This window comes from Gymnoscopelus microlampas (genome assembly GCF_963454915.1).
Source record: "Gymnoscopelus microlampas genome assembly, chromosome: 20".
NCBI classification, from domain to species: domain Eukaryota; kingdom Metazoa; phylum Chordata; class Actinopteri; order Myctophiformes; family Myctophidae; genus Gymnoscopelus; species Gymnoscopelus microlampas.
In genome coordinates this window covers 30348659-30370733 of record NC_139957.1, presented here as the reverse complement: position 1 = coordinate 30370733, position 22075 = coordinate 30348659, and the positions used below count along the sequence as shown (strand labels likewise).

Genomic DNA, 22075 nt, shown 5'->3' with positions numbered 1-22075 from the left:
AACGTCAGTGTCCAATCAACGATCGGCTCTCGGTCCAGTCGACCAATCAGCATCAATGCCACAGTCCACCAGTGATGACGTGACCATTCAGACGCATGTGTGTGTGTTTGTGAGAGCACACAGAGGCAATGTTAAGGTGAGTTGTTGTGAGAATGTTTGGGGAATTAATAACACCGGGAAACGGACCGGTGGTTAAATACCTACTGAAACTTTATCCTGACGGACCAAATATGTTTATACTTTTGAAACGCGTGTCAATAATTATCTATATATATATAATATATTCAGAAAATAGGCTGTGTGTGTTAGCCTTGATACAAGACAGTCATGATGATCGTTTTGGACCAAGGCTAGGCGCTGTTTATGTGAGTGCATGTGTCTCCTCCTTTAGCACAGTGGTTCTCAAAGTGTGGTCCAGGGGCCACCTGGGATCCTTGAGGGGGTTTATGGGGGTCCTTAAAATTAAAAGGTTTGAACCCCCCTGCTTTAACATATCTAGAACCACGTCCACGTCCAACCTGTCGCCTTCTTCATATTTTGGCGTTTGTATTGTTGACACCGTGGCGACTGTCAACAATACAAATACAGTACAACAGCGACGTGACAACAAATGCTGTGATTCGAAGTGTCGGTCGAATCAGTGGTTCTCCAGAACTTTGCAGGATTCTTACAGGCAAAGTCATTGCTAAAAGACACACACAAATTCGCACCGGGAGGCAATCTATATACTTTCAGGAATCTACGTAGCCTACATCTGTCTGTCTCTCGATATGGCCCAAAATGGAGGTGACTGACGTGGAGAGACTGACTTGCCTTCCGGTAGTCTTGACAACGGGTACCGACGTGACATGACGTCATACACTATAGCCTTCAAGTACTCTGACAACGGGTACTGACGTGACATGACGTCATACACTATAGCCTTCAAGTACTCTGACAACGGGTACTGACGTCATAATACTTAGATTACTGACCACCAAGTACTCTGACAAGAGGTAGGCTCCTGCACTGAGCAGCGATAATAACTCATTTGTCATTGCAGGATTTCCACTGGGGTCTTCACACTTGTGTGCACTCTAAGAAAGGTGAACATCCCCACCCTGCAGCACAGCTTCTGTTCTGCAGCCCATCCTGAGTTTGTTCTGGAGGCTATGACTGATTCCCAGCACAGCCAGATGGAGCCACAGTTCTACAGGGCCCCTCCAGAGGTCCGTGGGATGACCACTTTAGACAAAGAGGCTTTCGCCCAGACAGTTATAGTCCCAGCCCTGCGTGTTCCCAAAGGAGTGATAAACAAAGTTGTGAAAAGTCTGAAAAGATGTGCAATCCCGCGTTCAGGGGTCCCCAGAGTTGTGAAGGAGGAGAAAAGCAGTGAGACGGATAACTTCCGCTTACTGCTGTTGGATCCCGGCAGGGTGTCTTCTGCAAGTTCCTTCAGTGAGGCTGAAGCTGAGGCCATGCGCTCATTTGATGTTCCTCAGGAGCTCCAGTACTATGTGCTGCCTCTGACCTATGATAACCTGAAGAGTGAGGAGGTGTTACGAGCCGTGCTTCCTGAGGGCCAAGACGTCACCACAGGGTTCAGTCGAGTCGGACACATCGTACACATGAACCTGAGAGACCATCAGCTGCCTTACAGGAACCTCATAGGTAAGGATCAGGTTTTATTTATACTTAGTTACATTAACTTGCATGTCATAAATAGCAGATCTACAAGCTCACAACAACGCATTACATTGAAATGTTTTAATTCATGTAAAATTATTTGTTTAATTATTTATAGAATCAATACCCAATACTTAATGCTAAACATTTCAAACATATAGGTGACTGTATTTTGGAAAATTATAGTAAAATCACTTCTGCTGTCATGCCACAATAATTTCGTTAGAATGTACTTAAAGGTAAGAATATTTGGTTTTGGCACAAAGCTCTTCATGTTGCATGGGAAGGAGCCTACTGTTATGTGACAACACTCTTTACGAATGGAATGTCTGGATGTTCAATCACAGATAAATTACATTATGTGTAAGTGGATACATAGTGAGCTGATTCAATTTGTCTTTCCTCATTGCATAACATTACTTCGCTGCTGCTCCCATGCCAGGCCAAGTCATAATGGACAAAAACCCAGGGGTGACCTGTGTGGTCAATAAGTTGAACATCATCGACTCGACTTACCGCAACTTCAAGATGGAGGTGCTAGCTGGAGAGGAGAATATGGTGGCTAAAGTAGGTTAAATCATGAATGTGCATTGATTTAATCGTAGTTATTGTGATACATAGCATCTCTTTCTTTTTTAATAGTCACTCAAAAGTAGAGTATGCGCTGATCTTAACCTCGGCTGTTATGGGACTCCTCTAATCACTTAAATCATTGTTTCCTGTTACAGGTGAAAGAAAATGGGGTGACCTACGAGTTTGATTTTTCTCGTGTGTACTGGAACCCCAGGCTAAGCACCGAGCACGAGCGTGTGGTGAACCTCCTCAAACGCGGAGACACCGTACTGGATGTGTTTGCAGGTGTGGGACCCTTTGCCCTCCCTGCTGCCCGCCGTGGTGCCATCGTACTTGCCAATGACCTCAACCCAGAGTCCTACCGCTGGCTACAGCACAACAGCAAGCTGAACAAAGTGGACAGCAAGGTCAGAACCTTCAACCTGGATGGCAGGGCCTTCATTCAGGGACCTATGAAGCAGGAGCTTCCCGCCCTGCTGAAGGGAACAGCCAGCATTCACGTGGTTATGAACCTGCCCGCCTTGGCTCTGGAGTTTCTGGATGCGTTCAGAGGCCTCCTGAGCCAGGAGCTTTCCTGTGAGAACAACCTGCCCATAGTGCACTGTTACGGGTTCTCTAAAGACGACAACCCTAAGAAGGATATAGTGGAAAGGGCTTCCTCTAGCCTTGGGTTCTCCCTGGAGGATCGATGCTCTGTGCATTTGGTGCGAAATGTATCTCCAAACAAGGAGATGATGTGTGTGAGCTTCACCCTTCCCAAAGAGGTGCTCTTCAGCAGTGACAGTGAACAGACAGGTAAGCATCCATTTTCAAATGACTAACTGGATTTGGATGCATTTATTCTCTCACCAAAAGTGAATAGCACAAATATTGAACAAAGTGCTTATTTCTCCACAGACCTTACAGCGGAACCAGCCCCAAAGAGACAGAAGTGTGAAGAGACGACCAACTAGTTGGCATCACTTCAGTTCAATTACAACCTTTGTAATTTCAAGGACCCCACTCCAGTTTCATATACTTTTTCATTCAATACGATTTGTCTCTGGGAACCCAATCTACACTTTAAAATCCTCAGTGTTAATTTAACTCAGTGTACGTACAAATGGACCCTTACGTTAAGGGTCCCATTGCTTCCATTTGTACATAAAATCACAGTTACAGATTTGTTAACGTCCACCATTTGCTTACTATCTATCAGTCCTTTAGCTGGGAACCGCGCCCTGGACCTAGGGCTGTCACGATTACAAATTTAAGTTGACGATTAATTGTCACTCAAATAATTGCGATAAACTATGTAATTGTGTGTTTGGCATTGAATGTTGTCAAAAAGAAAATATTTATGTTTGCCTTTTAGGCTTCGTAATAAAAGATTGCACAGGGCAGATACAGTATGACAAAACTTAAACATACGAAGAGATTGTCATATTTAATAACCTTATACATGTAAAAAGTAACAAATAGCTGATCTAAGCTTCATGATGCATGATGCATTGTAAGCTTGTAGATCTGCTATTGTTTTTATATTTGAAAATGTGTGAACATTTTTCAACATGGAAACGATTGACGATTATGCAAAAAAAAATGCTATTAGACGATTACGTAATAATTCTGACAGGCCTACCCTGGACCCCACGTTGAGAACCAGCGTGCTGGAAAACACTTTTCTTTTTTCTTTTTACAAACTATGCATTCTTGTTTGATTTGACTGTAAATGAGTTAAATCTCCTAATAAATCATGACACAACTTCAAGAAACTGTATTCAATTTGACAAATTGCACCACAGCTGTTATTATCCAGTGTTTTAAGTCACAAGAAAGTGGGATGTTTAACTTTTTGTAAGCTATAAAATAGCAGGCACAGACAGTTTTAACACCATTTATTTAAATACAAAATAAACATAAAATGAGAACAGTAATTTACATCCTGGCCCAATATGAGTCAGAGCAACCTAGCCCTTTTACAACAAGGCAGTGGGTTATTTGTAGTCCAACTTTTTGGCTCGACACGTTGAGTCACTGGACTACAAATACTGCATTGGTGGTTGTGCTGTCTGAGCTCCAGACGGGGTCAGCCCAGGGAAGAGAACATCCCACTAAAGGCGTCCTGGATGGCCCGATGACATGCCAACCCTGAGGTGTATCCTCCAGCCGTGTCCTGGGGCATGGCAGCACGCACATGTTTCAAATACCTGAGAAGAAGAAGAGAAATGCTGCATCAGGACTCCGTTACAGCACAGATACATTTTGTAAATTACTTTGTGGCCTGTGTCGTGTATTGGTGGCACTCTGTCATCGACTGTGTAGTGTCCTCTTACCTACAGTATTGGATACCTACGGCAATCAAAGAGCAAAGGTGAAAAGTATCTAATTACAAGTAGTTGTGAGTGTAACTGAGCAACTCATGTATTTTGAGTACATTCTATAATCAGTCATTTTACTTTAACTTTTTTAAATATAGATAAGGTATTATATACTACTAGTTTTGTAAAGGAATTACAGTAGTCTGCTGTTATGACACAATCCGGATGATAAAATATTTAAGAAATCTTTATCAATGAAAAAGATTGAGGTTCACATAATGCAAACATTGATAAATCTTTCTTCTAAAATAATTCTAGAGAGCTTCACTGAATTGGAGGGAGCAGGGTCTATTCATATTGAAATAGTTAAGTCATGATGTCCATTGGCCCTGTCCTTGTGGCCATAAGCAATTGTTGAGTAGTCTTCAAAATAACAAATTCTGTACTTTCTTTTTGAATAATAAGTCAAGTAATAGCATTTCTACTTGAGTATACATTATTCTAGTACTCTTTCCATGCCGGCAGAAAAAAACCTACAGATTCCAGAATTGTAGTTGTCAGAAAAGCTCGAGTAAGTTTAGTTTTCATCAAATCCACACTCAAGTTATTATTCCTGGCTCTCCAAAACCCTTTGTCCCCTTGTCGGGACAGATGAAGACAGGACTACTCGTACACCCACACTCAAACACCTAAGGCCTAAAAACCTCTCCAACATGCCTCTATTAAAGTATTATAGGTGTCTTTTATTTTTTAAGTGCTTACAGCTGTACCCTGCCAAGGCCCCCCTTTCTAGGTTCTCAAGCAATGGCAAGAGTCACTGTTTATTTTCACTCTGAGCCGAAGATGGAAAAACAGTCGAGCTGTCAATTAAAGCCTCCAACCTCTTGTCCTCACAGTGACGGGTGCTCTCCGCTTAGAAGTGGGAGGGGCGGAGGTTGACCTGTGGACCCCACCTATCCTAATCCTTCCTCCTCTCTTTCACACATAAACATGCTCATACAATCTTGAACCATCAAGAGAGTGTGTGCTGGGAGAGAAGCACCCCGCACAACGAATGGGGCCTCAAAGCGAACACAGTCCTCAAGCAACTGAGCCCCCCCCCCCCCTTCCCTTCCTCAGTACCATCAGAATTCATAGCCCCAACAGAGAGGTCTAAAGCCCTCACACGAGTCAGGCTTTGTGGCTCCCTGTTCCAGAGAGCTTGGGAAACTTCAAAGTGAAAGAGGGAATCAAGGGCACAGACAGCCTTCTGATTTCTACGACCGCTCGAGATGCTTTACAGAGTAACTCAACACCTGTGGGGAGGCTCAAAGAGACTGTGTGAATGAATGAGAGAGAGAGATGTGTACTGTATGTGAAAGAGAAAGATGATCGGAGTGCACATACTAAATCTAACATTTATTTTCCTTTTGGAATTCTTAGTGATTCTATGCGGTACTGTAAACTGAAATGTTATGTTTTCCCTTGTAACAAACAGCAGCTATCATATCTGTGGAGAATTGACCTACGTCATAAATTATCATTTATTTTACACAAGTTAACAACACAGGGCCTTCGAATAGACGTCGGAAAGGTGAGTAGAGCAACGAGGAGACAGCAATCAGGACGCATACACAAATACCACTCATCAACCACTAGAGCGACAATGCACAAGTTCAAAACAGCAGGGTCCAGTGATTAATAATAACTTCATTAGGCCCAAGCTGCTGTAGCGTGTCCTTCACAGAGCACTTGAGGGAGGCCTTCTCAGATGGCTTCCTGCATGAGATGAGTGCTGTCTATTGATTATATTGTACTGGGCCTTTTTAACGGTGAAAAAGTGGGCTATTTACGGCCTAGCTAAGTCTGCTCTTCCTGCTAATCTAATCCCCAAGCTACTCATGTGGTCATGCCTTCCAAGAAAGCTGAGAGCTCTGTGTAACTTTATACCTGCCTGCCCCCAAGGAGAGAGAGAGAGAGAGAGAGAGAGGAGGGGGGGTTGAATAGTGTAAGTGGGGGGTGGAAAGTAGATGGAGAGAGACGGGGAGAGGATATGAAGTAAAATCACCTTTGGGTATCACCACCACCAACCGTCTTCTCTTAAACCCACTCCATCTGCCCTCCGCTCGCGCTCACCCCTAACATGGAAGCTTAGTTCAGTTCTGCCCCATTAATTCTGCTGCTGTAAGTGCATCTTCTCCCAAACGGTGAGATGCATGCGTATACATGACACGGGTACACACACCGGCTGTAAATGAAGGAAGATAAACTTGATATGTCTCACACGACCACTGTGCTTAGACAATGCCTGTTTGAAAACAAAAGACTGCTGACAACCCACACATGCAGAGACTTGAAATGCATTAATGTGAACTGTATCCTTGATTGTAAAAACTGGCAGATGTGGCTTTTGTGTTTCTTTTAAACTTCCTCCTGAGAGAAAAGGACACATATACAGACAAAAACCACAACGCAGGCACGACATAAGTCTGAATCCTGGTACTATGAATTAGGCTTTAAAGCTGCAATCCAGAACTTATTTGAATGAATACAATTGAAATAATATAAGCACATCTGCAGTAGTTGCAGGTGGTAGCTCTACTCTTCCTTTGAAAAATGTAGACCCTGGTGTCGGGTAGGACACCTCCTGGTCTACAGCTAGTACTGCCTGAGCTCATAAGCGCAATATCTCTCCCTGGCCAAGCGGGGATTGCCTCTTGTCTGAGCTGGAGGAATTTGGTCTCTCATGATGGAGACCCGGGTTCAAATGCCGGGTAGGACATAAAACGTACGGATCGCAGCTTTAACTCTCCACGGTGCACAGATCTGGCATTGCTGCTACTGTTTCAGCTCATCCTGTAAGTTTGTGTACGAAGAATAAGTTCAAACTTAAACCTCTCTTCCTCACCGCCACCTCCCCACACACACACACACCACCTCCCCCTCCTTCCTCTCTTTCTCTCTCTGAGGACTGGCCTGCCTTTTGTTCGCAGGGCCCTGAAACCCAAGTCGTTTCGGCCGGTAACATCTTTCACTCTGCGGGCCCCAGTGGAGCATTAGCTGCAACTCGATATGGGCCTTTTCAAAGCCTCGTATTATTGGGTAAATATGGGTCACTTTGGACTGGTCCATTATGTCGCTTTGGGCGGGGGTGGGATGGGGGGAGTAGAAATTGACTAGTGCAGGTGACAGGATGACAGCGTGTATGCCGGACTGAATTTGTCAGCATGGCACATGGGGTTTTCTATTCATGTGCACAATCATGTTGTGCAATATATGCCCTATGGCTCAAATGGATTGGTGGGATGTTTTTTCTCCCAGGGAAAAGGTCTGTGCCTTCTTTTTTCTTTATATATATAATATTATCTTATTGTATTAATCCTTAACCATTTTCAACCTGGCATCCCTATTTTGGGCACGTCATTATAGGCAAAAAACGTAAAAAAAAGTTCAAAGATTTTTCAAAAATAGCAGATCTACAAGCTTACAACGGCACCTTTGACACGTTAGCTAAATCCGCAATTTTCTCCACGCGACACCATTTTATGTCAAAGTATGAAATAGGGCTTACGTGGTTAAATAGCAACAAACAATGTCAATGTTGAAAGTGAACGACAACATTAAGGGTTTTGTGTCTTTTTAATTGCAACGCGAATGACTGATTTATCATAGCCTTATTCTAGATCCCCTACCCTCAGCGTCTATGCTACCATCCTCCTCGTTCAAAAGGCCAAACATTTTTCCACTAAAACTCTCAATACCTGGGCAACGTCTCCTGCTAATAATCCTCCTGGATTTCCCCGACGGTACCCTGAACGTATTCCCTGCTCCTGTCGCCTGGAAAACACCACACCGCCCCGTCTCTAATTCAAAATGAAAAGATAAGTGGCGAAATGTTCCGCTGGGTTCCGCGTGAGTTCCAGCTGAGAATGTGTGGCTCCTCTTGTATTGTCTGGATGGGCGATGAAGCCAGGGGGGGAGGGGGTAGGTGGGTGTTTGGCTTCTTTGCTGGGGAAATAGCATGCAAGGTCGGGAGTCAGGACTCCGGAGGGAAAACAGCCCGAGTTTGTAGTAGTAGATATCAGAAGGGGAGTCGCAGGCTGAGTCTGGGCCCCCCTGTCTAGACTCCATGTGTTGGCTGAAGTAAGAAGATCTGGGGAAGCCCAGTCATGATGGAGATGGGGGGGGGGGGAAGAGTCCTATAATGCAACAATGGCTACTTCAGATAGCAGTCAGACACTTAATGAACATCCAAACCACAAAGCAGACGCATGAGACAAAGCAGGAATCTGAATCAGTCTTAAACAATGCTCATTGTGGAATGAGGCATTTTGGCTCCACATGCATGACAACTTTACATGCCTGTGTGTATTATACAGCAGGTTGTTCTCTCACAGGGGTGTCAAACCTTCATGCATCCCGTAAAGGGGGTCCAATTCAGTCTGCGAGATGTGTTTGGGAAGCGGGGGGAAAAAAGTCTCCCACAGACTATGGGATGAACAGTATACTGTATGGGCCTGTTTGTTATGAATGAGTTTCTCTGTGAGTGAGACTAATGTACATGAAAGTATTAAAGTCTATTGAATGGCCATCTGCTCTAAAATGTTCCCTTCCTGATCCACAACCTTCTCAAAGGTCTCAGTGCTGACCCCAGACCAGGCATCAGATTGGCACCTGTCCCCTCCCACAGCACCATCTCTGATCCGGGTACAGCAGTTGTTGCTGCGCCACCAAAGATCAGAGGCTTTCCAGTTCAGCCTGTTTGTCTGTCGACTTTTGGGCACGTCGGGATGACGTGCACTGTATTCTGTCGAATCCACGCACAGCATGGAAAAACAACATCGTCTACAGAGTCAAGTCAATAGTCGCACCTCGGAGGACAGAGCCCCCTCATTAACTATGTTTATTAAAATGTAGGAGCTTAGCCTGTTGCATCAAGTCATCTAAAAGGAGGAGGCAGGGGATAAAATACCGGACAGGCTATATCCCCCTCATAACTCTGAAAGGCCAGGAAGACCAGGCGTCATGAGTCTACTGGACAGCAGTCCAGTGTGGATGTCCGGAAGCCTTCCTTTAGCGCTCCGCTCTAGCAGCGGTTGGGAATCCTGGCCTGGGAATGAGAGGGGGGGGCTACCGAGCCACACACCTGCCAGATGATTTGTCATTATAGAGGGGTCAGCACTCAGCTGTCACCCCCTAATCACCCATCCCGCCCCCTCAAGCTGCCCCCCAACCCACTGCCCCCCACTCTGCTCCTCCAAAACACCCCTCCTTCACCCCCCCCCCCCCCACCCCACATTCCTAAGGCAGCTCCAGTTACACTCACAGGGCTGCTACCCCATCTGCCCCTCCTTCTCTCTCTCTCTCTCTCTCACACACACACACACACACACACACACACACACACACACACACACACACACACACACACACACACACACACACACACACACACACACACACACACACACACACACACACACACACACACACACACACACACACACACACACACACACACACACACACACACACACACACACACAGCGTGAGTGTAAAAGCACCCCTGTGCAGGGCTGTAACACACAGCACTGAGTGAATTGTGTTTATGTGAGTGTGCGCGCATGAATGCCCATATTCGTGTTTGTCTACCCAATCCACATGCATTTCAGTACATTGTTTACCTAGGGGCGGCGGTGTGGTTTGCATCTCGCCAACAGCAAACCAATGTACCAGCAGGCTATTTCACCATTGGAGAATGTGAGAGTTGGACTGTGGCCTATGGTGCAGAAACCAAAGCCCCTGCAGTCAAGCCAAACACAGAGGACTCTCACAGGTATACTATATCTGTCAACAGCAGCCTTTCATCACCACCGGGTCACAGGTCACACTCTTTTCCATCGAATGCGGTTTCCTCTGGGACACCAGAGTGTGAGATAGATCCTCAACCATTAGACTACGTGCTGTCCGTCACATTATTTCTGCGTGTATGTGTGCGTGTGTGTAGAGGGCACTTGGGTGACATCATACTCCTGTGAGCCCACAGCCCGCTTATCCATTATCATGTGTCTTATCATCACCGCTGACAGCCTATGTCTGTTTCTCCGCATCCCAAAGTGAGAGAGAGATATAGAGGGAGAGAGAGGTAGAGAGAGAGAGAGGGTATCAGTAACACTTAGTTAAAGGGAGAACACGTTTGGAGTGTTAACACAAGCATTGGGTGACACTTGACATTAACGCATATAGCAATACATGCTCATTTAGAGTGATTGACAATCTGCAAGCTGTCCTCATGGAAACCTCTGGCTGGTATCAGTGGCCAAGAGCTACGCTTTGTTTTCGCATCTGTGAATGACTGCATTATTGAGGGCCTGCGATAAAGGCCTTTTGTGTAGCAGCCTACAGCCGGCCCAAATACAACTTCACTTCCTTGTGCGAGCGTCACCTGTCACTGCCTATCTACACAGCTCTACTTTGCCCTGCAGCTCCCCTAAGTTGCACCTCCTCTATCTGGCCTGATGGGGGCAGTAAAGGCTGGCTGGCTGACTGACTGACAGCGCCACAAGTATAACATACAGTAACTCTCACAGATATGGACTTGGTAGAGCCATCACACACCCTGCTAGCCACTTGACATAGGGAGCATCTTTCTCTCTCTCTCTCTGTGTGTCTCTCTCTCTCCTGATTACTCCCCCCACCCCCCAAAGAGAGCAGAGTGAACAAACTGGACTGGAGGGTGAGGAAAAATGATATGACATCGGTGTCATCGTTAACCAAATGGGGCCGTAAACAATAGAAGAGGGCATATGCTGTTCAGTGAATGGCTGCTAGCACGAGGCACACCCATATAGCATGCAAGCGCACACACACACACACACACACACACACACACACACACACACACACACACACACACACACACACACACACACACACACACACACACACACACACACACACACACACACAGTAAGAGTGCCTGGATACATAGATAAATGTAACATGTTGGGAATAGAAGACGGGTGCACCGTAAGAAGAATAGAGCTCTCCCAGGGGGATTCTCCTCCACAGGTATCGGTTACGGGAGCACCTCGAGCATCAGGGAGAGGCAGCAATGATTTCAATTAACAAGAGGAGCTGGTAAGAGAACAGAGAGACCAGGGGGGCGAGAGAGAAAAACACAACACAAAGGCAGGGAAAGGTAGAGTGAGGAGAGGGGGGCGGGGGATTCATACATCATAGTAGAGAGGCAACTCCTACAATTAGTTGTGTGTGAAGCAAGTCCCCACAGCCTAGCCCCACATGACGGGAGTTTGTTTTCTTTCTCCCGGCTCTTAAGAGGGGAAAATGAGCCTGATAATCCCTCTGTACATCAATGAGCCCTCTGCCCTTGGGGCAAGGGGAGGGGTGCAAGCAGGGCTTCAGTTGTGTTGGGGTGTGTGAGTGTGCGTGTGCGTGTGCGTGTGTGTATGAGGAAAGGGACAAAGTGGAAGAGTCCTCAAGTCAAAGCATGCAACCCTAAAGTCTGATTTATTATTTGTTGCACAGTCATTTGCCGAAAATAGGCGATCTATAAGCTCACAACGTGTTGCATCGCGATATAGATCTGCTATTTTTGACAGTGGCTGCTTTACATACCTCTAAACACACAGATGAGTGTGTGCGTGTGTGCATGTGTGTGTGTGTGTGTGTGTGTGTGTGTGTGAGAAGGTATAAATAGTCAGAAGACATCACCTCACCCTCTACAAGGTGTTGTTGACCCGGCCGCCTGCAGTCAGTGACAAAAAATAAACCTGGGGGCAGGAGGAGGCCGCTACCCCAGGAGATCCCTGCCCCACCGGTGTCCCCCTTCATTGGGGGGGCCTGGTTTGAGCCTGGCCGGGGTCCGTCTGTCTGTCTGTCTGGGGATTTGGATTGACCCCTGGCACACGGCCTTGCAGAGAGCAAAAAAAAAATAACACTAGAAACCAGACCTCCTTTTGGTATGACCGGAACACCCCCCACCCCCATTTATTGCTCCCTCCATTTCCTTTTAGCCCTTCACTGGGTCACAAATGACTCATCCACAAGTAAAAAGCCTCCCCGACAGAGTCAGAGTACTATGCTCGAATACAGTATGAGCTTATTATTATGACTCATCCTCAAAGGCCTCAAGATCAATATTTGCACGGATCTATGGGAGGGAAAAACAATGGGGATCTGGCCTCCGCTGACTGTGTCTGTTAATGGTCTGTTTACTGAGACAGACATGGATAATGGCTTCGATGTGGGGGGTTGGTACAGTACAGTACAGCACAGCGACTACACACCACTCTGTTTCTGCCCTGGCTAGTAATGAGGAGAGTAAGCAGCTATAATAAGCCGAGTAGCGAAGCTGGGAAGTGACTCTGTGGACAGAGAATGAAGCTGGAGCACACGCGGCTGACACAGACCGGTTTGCAAGTCAAATAGCTGAGCTTGAAGGCTCAAGACTCGCCTCACTTTTATAGTACCCGTAGCCCTCTTTTGGCTATGCAAATGTTAAAATCTGTGCACCTCCGCCGCTGCCGCCATCGAGCTTTCTGGTGTTAACCGTAGAGGCGTATAAATGGCCAAGAGGAGAGATGCCTTGAAGTCTTTGGTTACCGGCCAGGCTTGATCTAGAAGCGCACGACACTGGCACGTGCAACGAGAGCAAGGTGTCGAAGAATGCGCTGTATCGGATATCCAAGAACCCAAGCTCGAGGTCTCTGTTATAGTGGCAACAAAAAAAGTGTATTTTTTTTTTCATGGGGGGGGGGGGTTATTGGCTATTGTTGTGTGAAAGCCGCACACAGTTAATCATGAACCGTTTTCTCATAAATGGCATTTTATTGGAACAAGATTGAACATTCTAATTGCCTGAATGAAAGCAAAACAAGTGTCTTGAGACATTATCTAATAGTAGTAAAACTACATCAAAGACCTCTGTTCTTGAGGGAGTTCATCTGAGGTCATACCAGACGGCGCCTCACTCGCCTTCATCCAGCCCATAACTTAGGCATCAAAGCTGTGTGTGTGTGAGTGAGAGAGAGAGAAAGAGAGAGTGAGTGACTGCTTGAGGCCCAGAGTATGAGCGCCCCTCTCTCTGAGGTGCCATCGCTCTGCTGCCGTCAAGACTCCCCTCTCTCAGCACTCTGCCATCCCAGCACTGCTTACTGGGTCCTCCGCGGTCAATGACCTCTTGATCCCTCCTCCACGGGCCCTGGCGGGCCCCGGGACCATCAAATGGGACATGATCCCTGTAGGGATCAGAGAACTTGGGACACATGGAAAAGCCATTGAGGAGCATTACTCAAAAAAAAAGAAAACAATATTCCAACTGTCCCTCTGGAGCGACCGTCCACAAACCGGCACGCGCTACACTACTGCTCTCTATATATTGTGGGCAAAAGGAAAACCATATCACGGCTGACTTGCATTCTCTCAACAGAGAAGGAAAAGAGGAAGAGAGAGCGAGACAGATACATGAGTACATTTTCACATCTTCCCATTCTGCGTTCCATTCACTAGTTTCCAGTTACTGACCGTATCCAATTCAAAACACTGGTGATGACCCACACAGCAATCAAGGGCATGGCACCTACACACCTTCCTGCACACTTAAGACCCCACACGCATGGGGCACAGCCCCATCTGCGATACTAGATAGGTTGACCAATGACCATATATTCATCACAAAGCCTATTGTAATATCAAGCTAAATTGTGTAAAAATATAAATAAATATGTAGACCGCCTATTATTATTTTAGGTTATTTCAAGAGGTTATGCAACTCTCTCCAACGGTCTTTCAATTGCACATCATTTGAGGCATGCGGAACTGACAGCGCGAGGCTTGCACTGCCTGGCCCCCCAAAAACAGCATTGCAGATTGCAGAACCAATCAAAGTCTTTAGGGCGGTCCTTCAAATTGTGGCAGTGACATGATTAGTTTCCAAAGCAGTAGGCGTGGGTTTATTAGCGTCCATTCTCGCAGCTGTTCTAGCAACTAACTCATTTAGAAGTCCCCAGACGTATCCCTCCCTTTCGCTACGACACTCCGCTGGCCATCGCTTCAAGCATCCTAGACTCTTCTCCATCCCAGGCTCTTCTCCATCCTAGCTCCCAATCTGTGGAATGACCTCCCCCTCAATCAGGACTGCAGACTCACTCCATATTTTCAGCCACAGTCTGAAAACTCACCTCTTCAGACTCTACGTCACCCTTTAGCACTCCTCATTCCTTTTATCACTCGTCTTCACCAAGCCGACAAGCCGGGAGGCTACGTTTTCGCCCCTTTCCATGTGTCCGTCTGTGTGCCTGTGCACATCTAGTCTCAGACACAACTGGACTGAGAGGCGTCAAACTTTGCATGCACATTTCCAGTAGCCCAAGGAAGACACTCCATCTTTATATATAATAATCCCGTTGTCCAGGACCATGCCCCTATCTGGGACTGACCGACTGACCGACTTCGAGACAAAATCTCGAAGTCCAGGCCTCAGTCCTCGCCTCATCGGCGAGAACCCGAGGGAGTGCAGTGCCCTGCGTTGAGTCGGTCGGATAGGCGGTTGTCCATAGGTATTGTGAGCTTGTAGTTCGGCTATTTTCACAATATATATCTGTGGAAACGACTCGGACTAAATGTAATGCCTACAATATGTGCTTGACAGCGTGGGGGGTCCCCAGTTTATATGATTATTTTGGGGACGCGGTCTGACAAGTTTGGGAACCCTTGCTCTATAGACTCTATAGAGCAAGGGTTCCCAAACTTTTCCGGCCGTGTAGTATATACTCTATAGCAGGTCGATCGTGATCGCGCGGGGGGGGGTTAGTGAACGTTACAGGAGTTCTTACTGTATGGTGTGTGTGATATGAAATGAGAGCTTATCATAATCACAGTAATCCTTAATCATATTCCATCATATTCAAGGGCTTTTGGAGAGAAATTAGACTTTCAGTTTAGAGCACTGCAGAGAGCAGGTGTGTGTGTCTGTGTCCAGCTGATGCTCATTGACGCTCGTTAATGTTATATGCATCAAGGAAATTATGCTTCTGCACTGTCAAATAGGCCAACATCATCTAATCTAAGATTGCATCAAAGCCATAGATTTTTTACAAGCGACCCTCTCTGGGCTGGCTCGATATTTTGTTCAAGCTGTTGTTCATAACTAGGCAACACTTGGTTGGTAAAGTCCAGATGACAAGAATATTATATGACTATAAGGTTAGTGGAATTTGTATTTAAGCAGTACAGACCCCTTAACAGACAACGTCACACTGATAAGAACCAGTATGCGTGCAACCAGTATCGCGCAATGAAACCCATTCTATCAGGTCTCTCTCGGACGCGCCTCACCAGCCAACACACAAGAGGGGGTTTCAGCGCACCCCAAAACAACAGGTTGAGAATTGATTGCGTGAAACAATCACCTGTGCATCCAGTCTCAATGTTGGTAAACAAATAACTTTTTTGTATGTGTTTTATAAATAAAACACTTTTATACTGAAGATGATGGCCAATGTTGATGATAATTGAAAAAGATGTTTATATCGTATCGATATTGTATTGTGAAATGTATCCCTAACAATTGATGACGGATAATCTGTCATCACATCTGTCAAAACAAAATCAATCAATCATTTGAACAGAATACCTAACGTGAATATTAATTGATGAGGAAGTCAATATTGTGCATTGAAGAATATATTTATTTCATGTCCGTGTGTTTTAATCAACTTTTAATCAAAAAAATGTCCTAATATTTTGTAATTTTTATACATTTCGCCTCCAAAATGTGTATATACATATTTAGACTACTATCCTTTGTGTGGATGTATGCAAATAGATTGAGCCTGTCAGAAATTGCAAAAGTAAATATGAGGTCTTACTTATGGTGTTTTTTTGGAACATCTTGTAGTGGTAGATCTCGGCTTACACATTGGAATAAAAAAGTGCTCACAGGCTTGAAAAGGTTGGTTACCACTGCTCTATAGTATAGAGTGCACCTCCAAAAGTGCTTTTTATTTTGCCCACAGGGATGCCACAAATGCAAAAAGTTAAACCGTATGTCATTGAAGCATAATTTCCCCCCACAGCTTCCTTGGGTCCTATCGGTTACAATCCCATGACTGACAGCTCTCTGTAAACCACCCAGCCTGGTGGAGGTCAATGGGACTCTGACCGGGCTGAAACCGCTACCCAAATATGGAGTCATATGTCATAGATATGTCTTTGACGAGTGACATCATAGATGACTGATGTCACAGACTGGCCACATGAAGTCCGAGATCTACATGTTAGCAAAGTCTGAGATCCACATTGGAGTGACGCCATTCCCATGTTGATCCTGTGATCATAATGATTCATTTTTATAGATGTTATACTATGCAATATGTATGTTGTTCACATTGTTGTGTTATTTAGCCATACTGTTTGCTTGACCACAAATTAGTAATGTTATTTAGACAGATGCTAGGTTTGATGTTTACCTGGTATCATAGTTACTCTGTAGCACTTCTTTGTAGTCTTCTTTGACTTGACCATTTACAACTGTCCCACGATTTTTTAAATTTTTTTGTAACCCTTTTTTCACCCGGTGCCAATTTGCTAAGTGATCCTGGGCACTACACTCCCCCCACCATCCTAGGGACGAGCTCATGCCTCCTTCAATGCATGAGAGCCAACTAACCTTCTTGTCACCTGACAGGGGGAGTTTCCCTGGTTGGACGTAGCGTGTGGAAGGAACACGTTATTCCAACCAGTTCCCTTCCCCTCCATCAGGCGCCCCGGCTGACCAGGGGGAGGTAGTATAGTGACCAGGATTACTACATGTTTTTGTGAGGGTATCAACTACCCTAGGAGACACGGGGAGAACATGCAAACTCCACACAGAGTAGGCCCTTTCGCCAACCCCACCTAGGGTATGGGCGCTGGTGACGCGGAGGAGAAGACACACCCCCAGTGCCCACAGCGTCCCCGGCGGGAATCGAACCCAGGACCTTCTAGCTGTGAAGCGCCAGCGCTACCGACTGCGCCACCGTGCTCCCTCACTTACTTCAATCTTGTACTTTAGAAGTCGCTCTGGATAATAGAGCGCTAAATGGCAAATTGTAAATTGTAATGATTGTATGTAGCTTAGACCTTATATAATGTACTGTGGTTTGGTAATAGCAGACACAAGGTTCAGAGGTCGTCAAGTGAGGTCCATGCTCAGCTGCTTTGCTTGCCAACTTACAGAGACAGACCTGGTCAGTGGTGGGAAAATGAATTAACAAAACTGGAACCAGGCCAGTGTCAGAAAGTGAGGCTAGAAGTGCAGTCTGCCTGGAATATCGACACCGTCATAACACGCATCATACATAGGCAAACAAACATACCCGTACCCACACACCAGCCAAGGGCTGGGCGGAGAGCTAAAGAACACAGGCAGGAGGACAACATCACTCAGAGACCCATTAACCTCTGGCTCCCATCCAGACCAGGAAGCAAAGCAAGCCTCACAGTGTACCTTAGACACTGCCCGTCTGTGAGTGTATGTGTATGTGCGAGTGTCTGTGTAAGCACGTTCATAGGCGTGTGTGTGTGTGTGTGTATATGAGTGAGTGTGTGTGCATGTGTGTATCTATGTGGGCGTGCAATTATTTTGTAATGTACATGAAAAGTGATGTGTGGAAAGGCTATGCCAAATAAAAAGAGTTAGACAGTGACATTGGGGTGGGGTGGGTTGGATTGGGGAGAGTGGATGTTGTCAGTGGTGATCTTGTGAAGGTGACAATGCAGCAAAGTAGCCCTGTTATCTGCACCTCGTAAGCCTTCAGCCGAGTGTCCAGGGTTCTGCTTCAGTCTAGAAAAGAAGCATTACTTTCCGGTGCGGAGCAGTGGGTCCCCAGGAGAGAGGAGCACCAGACTAAACACCCCGACTCGTTCAGCTGCTCCCCTTCACCCGGGCCGACGAGAGACGGATGCTTGACAAGCACTCCCAGCAGAAAAACCTCACTTTTTCCACCAATTATAGAGAGCCGTGGCGGGGAGGGGGAGGAGGCGAAAACTTCAAAATATTATCCGCACTGGCATTTGGCGAAGCGTGTTGAGCAACCCCTGTCAGGAAGATGGACTAATTTCAGGGCACCCTGTGCCAACACAAACAACTGTTCTCTCTAGCTTTCATTGTCAGCACTTGAGGTTTGAGTTGAATTCTTCAATGTGCCGCTGCCAATTCCTCTTCCACCCCCAACCCCTCACCCCCACCTCCCCCTATGATTTGTCCTTGTCCAAGATCCCAGTTAGTCTTTCATCGCCTACGCAGCCAGATCTTAAGAAGCTAGCCTTGTAGAAAACAAACTCAGACACCACATGCTCATCCGTGCACACAAACAAAGAAGGCAGATTCAGTTAATTCTTCCGTCAGGTTCTCCGGAATCTGTACATTCGGGCTCAAACAAACAATAACATCCCTCCTAACAAACATTGCGAACGTGACTTGAATAGTAACATGTGTTGAGATGTATACAAGTGCTCTTGTTCAGGTTGCGTCTGTGAGGAGGGGGGTGGGGGGGGTGGGGGGTGGCTACGTTATGTGCTGGGATTCACATCACAGCCATGTCAGAGTAAACATCTCCCAAGCTTCTTTATTTTGTGACTCCTAGGCAGTACTTTGACAACATAAATACGGATAACTGGAACACTTACATGTGGAGAGTACTTGCTTCTAATTTAACTTTTTGTTTATTAAAGGCTTTGAATGCTCAACATAAGAGCAAGAAGCCGTAGCATGTCATTTCATCAAGGGCTGTCAGAAGTCCTTTATTCTCGCTTGTGTCATGTGCACAGCACACACACACACACACACACACACACACACACACACACACACACACACACACACACACACACACACACACACACACACACACACACACACACACACACACACACACACACACACACACACACACACACACAGTTGTGGGTATGTGCTAGTCAATGAAGAGGACAGCATAATGCTGCCATCATAGGAACCTCACACTGTTGGGGTTCTACAGTCTGTGGCAAATCATACACACCTATACACATCAGGGGAAGCGTGTGTGTGTGTGTGTGTGTGTGTGTGTGTGTGTGTGTGTGTGTGTGTGTGTGTGTGTGGTAGAGGCGCTGGAAGCTGAATGGACACTTTCAGAGGCCCCTGTTGCTTGAAAACGCAGACCTTTTTCTTTATTCCAGTATTGAGGCAGCTGTCTTTAATAAGAGCTCCGCTCAGCCCATATTTATTCAGGTACAGCCGGCAGAGTTAGAGACAGCGAGAGAGAGACAGCGAGAGAGAGAGAGAGAGAGAGAGAGAGAGAGAGAGAGAGAGGGAGAGAGAGAGAGAGGGGCGTGGCCGATCTTTTTCCTGGCAGGCGTGCTGTGCTCCTGCGGTTTTTTGGGGGGCAAAGGGACAAGGCGAAAAAGACAGACAGTGAGACAGAGTGGGAGAGAGAAAGAGTGCGGTGGACGAAAGAGGGAGTTGAAACAAAAACGCGAGCCTCCGGTCAGGCCTGTGTTGAGTGGACATCCTGTGCGGAGACCGAGGGGCCCCAGAGGGCCCCGGGGGCCACCGGGGAGCCGGTGTGTGAGCTCAACTCTCCAGTCCCATTCTGACACCCGTGTCCAAGACAAATCACCATTGGTGCTGCTGTCACTGTGGGCCCTGACCAAGACAAACAGCCCTGTTTTAAAAATAAGCGCCTGGCCCCTCATGGCCCCCTCACCTCATCCACACGTAGACACATCCCAATCCCCTCACACATTCACCCAGATTCCCTTCACAGGTCATAGGAGCCTCGACGCTTCACACAGGGGATTCACTTTCACTCGTTCAACTTGGTCTGTGTTCTCGCTCTCCTCCGCACACACGCTGTTCAATCTTACCACATCACACAGAGTTCTATTGTTGCCAAAAAGCTGGGGTTGGAACAATGGGGGTGAGTGGGAGTGCGTATGGCACTAAATGTCCTACTGGCTTTGAGTGACTGTGGAACGATGTGCACGCGTGCTTAAGTATGTGTGCGTTTATATACTCTACATTTGAGTGTGCATGCACAAAACCCCAAACCCAGCTGAATCGCAAATCGCCAACTGCGCAGAAGTGTCAGCAGTATTTCTGGGTTGTACTTAACAGACACACACTGCATCCTGGGAGTTGTGGTTTGTCAGACTGGGCCTGTCTGTGTCGTTGCTTGTGGCCTGTGTGCCGGAGGGACTGGCATTCCTCATTGAGCCAGGCCTCATTTATCTCAGTGGCAAAGACCTTCCTCTCCAGTGCAGGTCCACCAGGACCACTGAACTGCTGACACCGGACCCCCCAGCCCTACTGCCAAACCCCCCCGTCCCAGTCCCCTTTTTTGCCCCCACTCAGCTCCAGCATGCAGCAAACATTGTGTGATGTGTTTCATCTGCATATTGATTAGCCTGGCCAAAAGAAGTTGAACCTCAGCATTCCGCTGCATACATAATGTAAGAACTGCCAGTTATTCTACCTAAACTCCTCCAATCCGTCATGGGGGAAAACAGCCACCATAATTAGGTGCCTCTTCACGTAATTAGGTAGATGCAAACAAAATGAAACAAAAATAAATAGTGGCATTCTTTGTGCAGAGTTAATACTATGTGACACGAAAAAGTACCACGAAATTAGCAAAGTCACAACAGAGCTTAAAATATTGGAAACATAGATAGTCTGGAAGGCATTACAGCTCGTGTCCAAGAAATATATAGTTGGGTGCTCTTTGGATAAAGGGTTCCATAAGCATACTGGGCCTGTTTTAGCATATTAAGCCATCCTACTATCCTACTATAATTCTAGTAACCTCTGTCTGTAGTGGTGCGTGAAGCTACCCGGTTCTCCTCCCCGTTCTCCTCAGTCGCTGGAGCAATTGCTCTGATTTTGCACACAGCCATTGACCATTACCATCTGAACTTAAATGTGAAGCCCGTTTTTCAATTTCATCAAATCTCAGCTTCTTATTAGCGTTTATGTGTGAAAGAATGTCGCCTCCCGGGTTGCCAGATCATGTGCGCATATCCCCCACGGATGCGTCGACCGGGTATGGTCTAGTATAAAATAAAAGCTTTTAAATAGTTTGGAGTGCATCAGATTTCTTTGAAGAAATGGGGCTTAAACGTGTTCAAATGTGCACATCTCAGCAACATGCCGGTTACAGTAAGGCTGAAACATCACAGAAAGTTTCCACCAATCAATGTCTAAAAAAAGGAAAAAAATCATCTAAATTTGCCTCTCTCACCCAATAAAAGCAGGCTCTTCCCAGCGTGTGGGCAGGCTTTAGTGCCAGCCAGTTGCAGTGCAGACGGCAGGGTGCTGAACTGTCTGATGGATGGCCTGTGTTTGGTGAGGACTGGACCAATGGCGTCGTGGATTGATTGGCCCATGGGGGCCGTCGGGGGGAAAGCACTTCCTGTGTGTGTTAATGGACACTCCTGCAGAGGCACTGTAGCGGCTTCTGGCATGGCAATACCGGTCGTTTCCCTCTCACTCTCCCTCTCTGTCTACCCCCCATACC

At 46.4% G+C, this 22075-nt stretch overlaps 2 protein-coding genes across 2 annotated transcripts in view; one reads left to right on the top strand and one right to left on the bottom strand.

Annotated features, from left to right (window-relative positions):
• The first annotated feature begins 100 nt into the window (after window positions 1-100).
• trmt5 (tRNA methyltransferase 5) lies at window positions 101-3992 on the top strand. Its single transcript, XM_084045357.1, has 5 exons — window positions 101-136; window positions 1043-1650; window positions 2108-2232; window positions 2394-3033; window positions 3136-3992. The coding sequence occupies exons 1-5, from the start codon at window positions 129-131 to the stop codon at window positions 3189-3191; spliced, it is 1437 nt and encodes a 478-aa protein (XP_083901483.1). The 5' UTR covers window positions 101-128; the 3' UTR covers window positions 3192-3992.
• A 108-nt stretch (window positions 3993-4100) lies between these two features.
• mnat1 (MNAT1 component of CDK activating kinase) overlaps window positions 4101-22075 on the bottom strand; it is a 51183-nt gene continuing 33208 nt past the window's right edge. The window contains exon 8 of the mRNA XM_084045358.1: window positions 4101-4427. Within this exon, the coding sequence (XP_083901484.1) occupies window positions 4307-4427 (121 nt within the window). The 3' untranslated portion in view covers window positions 4101-4306. The remainder of the gene's footprint in view (window positions 4428-22075) is intronic.

What these genes read in the sequence shown, in the direction of transcription:
- trmt5 (XM_084045357.1), top strand. An exon ending in AGGAGAATATGGTGGCTAAA is followed by an intron (nt 2,233 to 2,393) that starts GTAGGTTAAATC and finishes TTCCTGTTACAG; the next exon opens with GTGAAAGAAAATGGGGTGAC. An exon ending in CAGTGACAGTGAACAGACAG is followed by an intron (nt 3,034 to 3,135) that starts GTAAGCATCCAT and finishes ATTTCTCCACAG; the next exon opens with ACCTTACAGCGGAACCAGCC.